This window comes from Corvus brachyrhynchos, unplaced genomic scaffold (assembly GCF_000691975.1).
Source record: "Corvus brachyrhynchos isolate BGI_N302 unplaced genomic scaffold, ASM69197v1 scaffold307, whole genome shotgun sequence".
NCBI lineage: Eukaryota > Metazoa > Chordata > Aves > Passeriformes > Corvidae > Corvus > Corvus brachyrhynchos.
The window spans coordinates 2,030,868-2,038,430 of record NW_008239288.1 but is presented as its reverse complement, the minus strand read 5'-3'; the positions used below and the strand labels follow the sequence as shown (position 1 = coordinate 2,038,430).

The following is a 7,563-nucleotide window of genomic DNA, read 5'->3' as shown; positions in this document are numbered from 1 at the left end:
GGCAGTATACTGCTGCGGAGCATATCTTCATATTTATTCTTAGGTTTTCCTTTCTGTAACTCAAAGGTAAAATCTTTAGAAACCTGCTCCCTCCTAACTATTACTTCTTTGTAATCTGTCATGTAACTGGATAATTTATACTCTGGGGGGGTAGAGACACTTCTTAGCTCCAGCTTTGCTTTCAGAAGCCAAGTCCCACTTTGGACTAGACCAAAAAGGAAATCAATCTGTTTCTGGGACTGTCCTGAGTGCACCCTTTCCCTCCCATGTTGTTCCCCAAGCCTTGTCCCTGAATCTGACACAGAACACAGTTTAGCCCAGTTTGGAACCAGAAGAAGCCATCCTAACCCTTGCAAAGGCACCAGTGGGTGCAGGGTGCTATTTTGCCTTTTTTTTTTTTTTAGTAGCTTTTATGGCTTTTACGATCTTTTAGCAATTTGTTCTGTACAACTCAAACGAAGACTTCTTTGCCATACTAAAGGATGTAGTACACCAGTTACTGCTCTTTGGATTTTTAAAAAAATTTTTTTGTCCTCTAGCATTGTAATATCTAAATGTCTCTTTGGGAAGGTGTTCATCTTTCTGGTTTTTTTCTTTTTTTCCTCACAGGATGATGAAAGTTTGAAATACTTAACTCATGAAGAACAGGATGTTCTCATGTTCTTTGAGGAAACCATAGATGCCTTAGAAGATGACTTGGAGGAGATGGCCCTACGTGACAGTGGCATCCACTGTCAGTCCCCAAGGTCGACAGAAGAAAATGTGTCCAGTCATTCAGAGACTGAAGATATCATTGATTTAGTACAGTCAACACCTGAGAGCAGTGACCATGAAGGCCCTTCCAGCAGAGATACAGAACCAGGTAGTTGTGTTTCTTGCAAGAGTGGGTTTTCCCTTTGATCAAGCCCTGACCTATTCCAGTTCTCCTTAGAAACAGCTAAAGAAATTCTGTACCTTCCTTACTACCTCAAGATAAATTTGTTACACATCAGGAGCTCTAAGGACTGTGATTTTAATTTGCCTTGGGGTTTTTGAAATTCTTGCTGCTACTGTAAGTTTTTTTTCTAATTTTTCCATGTCCCTCATGGGACTCGTGCGTCTGATGAAGCTTTTGATCTGCTCTCTGTCCTCTGCCTGGAGACTGACTTGTCACTGTTGTGCACAGTCATTACAAGGCAGACAGTATTCACCAGCCTGTTCACACTCTGCTTTTCTCTAAGACTTCTTAAGATTTTTTCCAAGAGTTTTAAGATAGCAGATTGTTTTCAGTGTTACTTTTTGTGGGACTGAAAGGCACACTTTCCTATCAGTGAGTTTGTGACAAGATAGCATATGGCATGTTGTTTTTGTCACCCTGTAGAGTGTGTTCTCTCTGTGTTTGGAGAATGAATCTATCAGCTAGTACACACAGTGGGATGTAATGTGTCCTCTCCTGGCTGTTTTAATAAAAAATAAGAACTGCAAAACTCTTATGAAAGAGCAGCCATTGAAGCACAGTGGAGCAACACACAGACTTTGAATGAGAGGCAGAGAGAGGGCTGAGGTAGTGACACAGTGTAAATGTGGTGATTTGAGCTATGGCACTGCCTATGAGATGCCATTGCTGGGAGCTCAGTTATAGTTTCTTCTGGCTATGTGGGCTGAGGTTGAGTTGGAAAGGTAGGGAGAGGGGAGAAATGATGCTAAAAGAAGGTTTTGCATTCTGCTCTGTGTGAAGACTTAATGACATCTCTGCTGCTTTGCCTTTTAGTGTTGGATACTACCCAGAGAGCCGAGAGCCCTCAGCCAGCTGTACCTGCTGACCTTCCCCCAAACCCCCCCGCACCACCACCAACGGTGTCAGAGACACTTCCTCCTCCACCCCCTCCTCCAGTGCAGCACCCAAAGCTGCTCCGTTCCATCCCCACTCCTCTCATCATGGCCCAGAAGATCTGTGAGCAGCAGGCGGAGAGCCGGGCGCGCTTCCCTGGTGCCCTCAAGGAAGGGAATTCCGAAAGGAAGAAAGTCCCCGTAGCCAACGGTGATTATTTCACGGCACCCAAGCACCCTCCTGCCCCCGCCCCCAAACTGCACCGGTTCCCAAGCAACATCAACATAACAAATGTCAGTGGCAAGGAATTCAGTGAGACGATTTCCAAAGCAGCGGTTAACGTCCAGGAGCGGCGGGCTCAGGTGCTGGCCAACATCAATGGGGGAGCCCTTCTGGCAGCTGAACTGGAGGAAAAGCTGCACAAAAACGATTTCTTGTCACGTAACAGAAGTTCTTCTTTACGGGATCTCTCCTCAGAGCAAACACGCTATGAAGCCCTGACAAAACTTGGCCTAGTTAAGGGAAAGCCAGCTCAGGACCAAGTGGACCATGCCCCAAGCACTCAGCAGCGTGATGTGCAGCCCAAGCAGGCAGAGGCTGTTACCAATGGATATCAAAACATCCATGAGATTTTAAAAAGCGAGCCCAGCCCTTTCCTTCCTATGGGCAAAACTGTAACAATCAAACCAGAGGTGGCTCTTGCCACTAACAAAGTCAGCAGCACACAGCAGAACACAGAAGAGAGTTGTAATGATTATAAACAACCTGGTGTAAGCCTGGACATGCGGAGGAGGTCGGGTTCGCTGCCTAGACCTTCAGGATTTCGATCCCAAGGGATAACGGTGAAGTTTTCCGGCCGTGGCTCAACTGAAGAAGCCAGGAGAGAGGCACTCCGGAAACTGGGACTGCTGAAAGAGACTGCTTAACTTGGATGGAAATGTTGTGGCAGTGAGGGGAAAGTCATAGCACGGCTTTGTGCTAGAACAGTCCCAACAGGATTGGGATCAAGTGGTTTGGAAGAAAAAAGGGAAAGTTCTCTGCTTCAGGCAAGCCAGGGTGGTACTAGACACTGTGGAATGGCCACTTGTGTTTATCCCAGAAGGACTGGCTCCATGTAGGGTCCTGTACAGCAGTGGGTTTTGGCTCTCCTTCCTACAGAGATACTCATCTGTTGCTCTTTGTGACTAAGAGGAATTTTATTTAATTAATGCTGGACTGTAGCAGGCAGCATCTCATTAATGAAGTGTACAGTGCAGTATTGTTGTACATAGCAAACTGAATGGCAAATCTTGCTTTCGCTCTTTCTGAAGCCAAAACCAAGAGCTCTGTCTGTCCTGTCCACGTGTGTCTGTCTGTCTGTGGGAGCTCGAAATAATGTCACAGCTGAAATTTCTGACAGGGTGACACCCTTCTGTGACTTTTTGTTGTCTGTGTTATCTGGCTTGGCTTCTTTTCCTGCCAGTGGTGGGGTCTTCTGCTCCCTCTCTCTGCACTTGACTCAGAACTGTGCACAGGGTGGCTTCTGCTTCGACCTTCTCCTGGACAGAGCAGCCCAGGCTTTGAATGGGTGACTGCCTCACTCTGCTGCTGCACCTGGAGTCTCCCCTCCCTTCCCAGCCACCTGCTTCTTGGTCATGCCTGAGCAGCCCACGTGTCCAGGGAAAGGCACCAGGAAAGCCTCAAGGATATGCACCGAGCACCAGATTTCGCACTGACAGCCAAAGAGTCTCCCGACAATCTGTGACCCCAACTGCTCTGTCCCAGGGAGGATCTCACAGCAGAAAAGCCATAGGAACAAGTTAACTTTGTACCAAAAGCAAGACCTGTATGTCAAAAGTCTTGTCTTTTACATTGGGGTTCCTGGGAAGGAGCTGTTACTTTTTGAACAGTAACTGTACTACCAAATTATAAGTTTCTGTTACTTCTAAAACTGTCACTGGTCTTCCTGTAGTTTGACAGCCCTAATAATCCTCTGTTCACAGCCTTATTTGATTCTGCCCTGCCAATGCATAACAGAAGTTACAGCCAAAATTTGTGCAGGCTAAGTGGAGTTTCAGGAGAGCTGCATGTAAGAGCACATCATTCCTGAATGGTCCAAGTTGGTGGTATTTTGCCTTTTTTCAATAGACAAGCTGGTAAAGATGGTCCCAAAGTATATTTGTGTGTTGGTATGATTTTTTTTTTTTTTATATGGCAAAGCTGCCCTTCCACATTGAAACTCCTTCCCTTTTTGTATTACCTGAAAACATCAAGAATAGCCACTTTAAAATCAAATGCCAAACTCACAATTTTTTTGTTGTTATTCCTTCATGTTTGATTTCTCAGTGTTTTGGATTTTTTTCTAAAGGGAAAAACTGACTTATTCTCTGCACTTTCTAAAGCCTCGACCAACCCACTCCTTCTCCCAAGCAGCTGAGTGATAAACCTTGGAGAAGAGGAGGGGTGGCTACAGCAGAAACTGACACACCCTTTGACGAGGAGCTCTGACATAACTGTGATAAACAAGTTTTTAGTGCTTGTGATAAAATATTTCAAACTTGCTGAGCTGTACTGGTAAATGAAGCTGTCACAAAGGGAAAAACCTTTGTGTCATTCTCAACCTGCCTCATAAGTTAAGGGGGGTTTTGGTTTTGTTTTGTTTTTTTTTAAATTATCTGCTTGCTGCTTAAATTTTTAATTGTGTTGTTATGGTATCTGGCTGGTTCTGTTATGTAGTTATTCTTTTCAGCCTTTTCACTGGGTAAGTGATCATGTTCCTCATTGTGACAGGCTTTCTATACATAAGCAATCAGTAATTAAAATATGTGGCCATTCCTGGGCTGGCAGAGCACTTGGGCATGCATAATCAAACGTGAGAGGTGCTGCTGAAACAAAAAAGGCTGCTTGTGTGCTGCAAGTAAAGCACAGGCTTGTTCTGCTGGGCTCTGAGTCTGTAGTCCTAAATCAGAAAGACAAGGGGTCACATAAAATACACCCAAGCACGTGCTGCAGTGCAGGCTGGAATAGAGGCCAACATGTGGATGATGCATCATCATTTATTAACATAACCTGATAAGTAAATTTAAATGTTTCATGGCCTTTGTGCTTTTAAATCCTGGTAAAGCAAATTCTTCATTATGAATGTGACGCGCGTACAAAGCAATCTCCACATCTAATCATTTCTTGCCAGCTCTTCTTTGAGTTGTTTACAGCTGAGAGTCCATGCTAAGCAAACGGGGGGAAAATACCCTGACACTGTTTCATTGAAATTCAGTCCAGTTCAATAACTCTGTAAAGTCACCCTACTTAAAAATACCCCAGATGTTTAATATCTAAAGTTGCTGTATGCTGAATTAGCTGGATCATGTTCTCTCATCCTTTGTGCTGGGCTGTGTCCTCAACTGGGGGGAAGTGAGAGTTAGATCTTCATTAGGTAAAGCAGTTTCTGCCCAGGGAGGACTTGGAACGAGGTATTCATTGTGGCCCTTCATCATAGCAGATAAATCCTTCTCTGTGCCTAAAACTGTAGTCAGTAAAGCCATGTACTAAATGAAGTTAAGTCTAGCTGCTACTAACCTGTATATAAATTTAGCTCTATTTTGTGTATCTTGTTTTGTGTGTATATGTTGCTGTGATTTTACTTTCTTCCCCTTTGTGCTAGAGGTAACTGTCTTGCACAAACCTGATAATCATCTATTAAACTAGAATAAACCCAATGAAATGATGCCTGATGAGAGGTGCCATTGTGTTCTTTGCCACCCACTAGTATGACTCTTTCTTGGATGAGGGAGGTGACTTCTTCTTAATGGCTAATATTGATTTAATAACCTTTCATTTTGCAACTGTGCATGTGTGTGAGCCAGAGCCCAACCCTGTCATGTCAAGTGGTGGAGGAGGGACAAAAATAAAAGGTTATGTCTGACAAGAGATGTGTATTCTCACTGCTGGGCTTCGGCAGCTGTGATCAGGGTCCTTGCAGGAATGAAATTCATCCTGAACAGTGAATTAGACAAAAGCCCCTCTCTCACAATGTTCTGCATTATTAAAATGACCTTTCCAAGAGGAACATTTTACATGTGAAAGAAAAATAACATCTTTGTTTCCAAGGCTGTAACCATGAGTGAGGGTGGTCCTGCTGAGTGTGGAAGTCTTCCTTGTGGCACAGGGCAAAGTTCCCTGTCAGAGAACATTCCTACCCATCCCTTCTGAGCACGTGCATCTGTGTTTGCTGCCTTTCTGTCTTTTGAAGAAGGATTTCGTGATAAGTATTCAGGTGGTGTTGAGCATTTGTCCAAACATCATGTGTCATGAAAGAGAGAACAGAAATCACTCTAGCAAAAAGAAATATTTCCCATTTGCTTGAGTTACTTTTTTATCCCTGAGGCTGGATGTGCTGGTAGCCAGAAAGCATCAGCAGATGCAGCAGCCTTGTCTCCAAGCTTTCCGGGAGTGCCTCAGGGCTCAACTACGAGTCTCAGCCACGGCAGGGCAGGTGCCCTTTTGTAGTTGTGTCCAGCTCCAGCCTGGAGCCAGAGGGAGAGAATTTAACCTGGCTCAATCTGTAATGAAACTTAAAGGAGGTTCCAGTGCCTCACCTGTGCTGGAGGTGAAACTTCACAGCTGCCCAGCACCTGCAGCCTTTCAAGTGGCTGCAGCGTGGGGATGAAGCTTTTGATGTTTTTACTCCTCTTTTATACACACAGACACGGAATTTGGTTTCTCCCTTTAGAACAGACAACTTCAGAGAGTGTTATCCATAGAGCGATCAGGGAAGGCTGGATGCTGAAGGGAGGTGGTAGTTTTAACCCAGCAACTTGGGCAGGTTTTCAGTCCTGTTTGGGCCTGAGCAGGAGTAACTTACAGCTCTGCTGCACAAGCTCAAAGTGTTGTGTAGGTCAACCCAAAAAATCACAGCCCTTCCTTAGCTGGCAGAGTGGGAGCCAGGGAGGCACAGCAACACCTGCTCCAGTGGGATTGCTCTGGAGGCAGCTACAAACAAATGGCCTTGGAGAAAGAGGCAGTGATGCCTTAGGTTTTAACCTTTGTATTGTCATCAGTACTCCACCTGCTCTTGCTTTCAGACAATTCCTGCATCCCATAGAGGCAAAGGGAGACAAGTCTTCATCCTGGTGTTGACTCCCAAACTATAAATATCTTTTCCTCTGAGGTAAGGAAGGTCCTTAGACTGGATGGAGCCAAACCCTTCCAAAGGAACACGCCCTTGTCTTGTCTGTTTTGGTTTTGTTTTGTATTTTTTCTTCCCCCAGAACGGGGCTTCACCTCCCATGTGCGATGACTCCTCCCTGATGAGGAAATGCCTTCCCTAAAAAGTCCTCAGTGCATCCCTGACTACATCACCAAATGATCAGATGTGTTCTTACCTCAAGGGAGCTGCTAGGAAAGATTATTTTCCATTGGGCCATAAGTACCTGCTGCTACTTCCAACTGGCCGAAGAAAGAACACCAGGAGAGGCTTCAGTAACTTTGGGATTAAACTGAGCAGGCACGAGGAGTGGTAGATAAACCAGCTGGCAGGCTTGAAGGTGCGGCTTCAATTTCTCTTTTGTTCATGGGTCTTTGCACCTGCCCCCGAGCTTTAATGAATGTTTCACAGAGCCCCAGGAATCACAAACTAATTTTGAGTGGCTCCCAAAGCTGCTGAGGCACTCTTACCCAGGGCATTATTTTCTTCTCAGAGGGGTGTCTCTGTATCACAAACAAATGCAGCTGCTACAGTCTCCTCACCTGAAGGGCAAAGTTTTATTGGGGGGGTG

General features: G+C 45.1%; 1 protein-coding gene across 1 annotated transcript in view; it reads left to right on the top strand.

Annotated features, from left to right (window-relative positions):
* Positions 1-5,520, top strand: part of PROSER2 (proline and serine rich 2) — a 15,083-nt gene extending 9,563 nt beyond the window's left edge. Inside the window, exons 2-3 of the mRNA XM_008638379.2 lie at positions 610-862; positions 1,751-5,520. Coding sequence (XP_008636601.2) covers positions 610-862; positions 1,751-2,736 — 1,239 coding nt within the window. The 3' untranslated portion in view covers positions 2,737-5,520. The remainder of the gene's footprint in view (positions 1-609; positions 863-1,750) is intronic.
* The last annotated feature ends 2,043 nt before the right edge of the window (positions 5,521-7,563 follow it).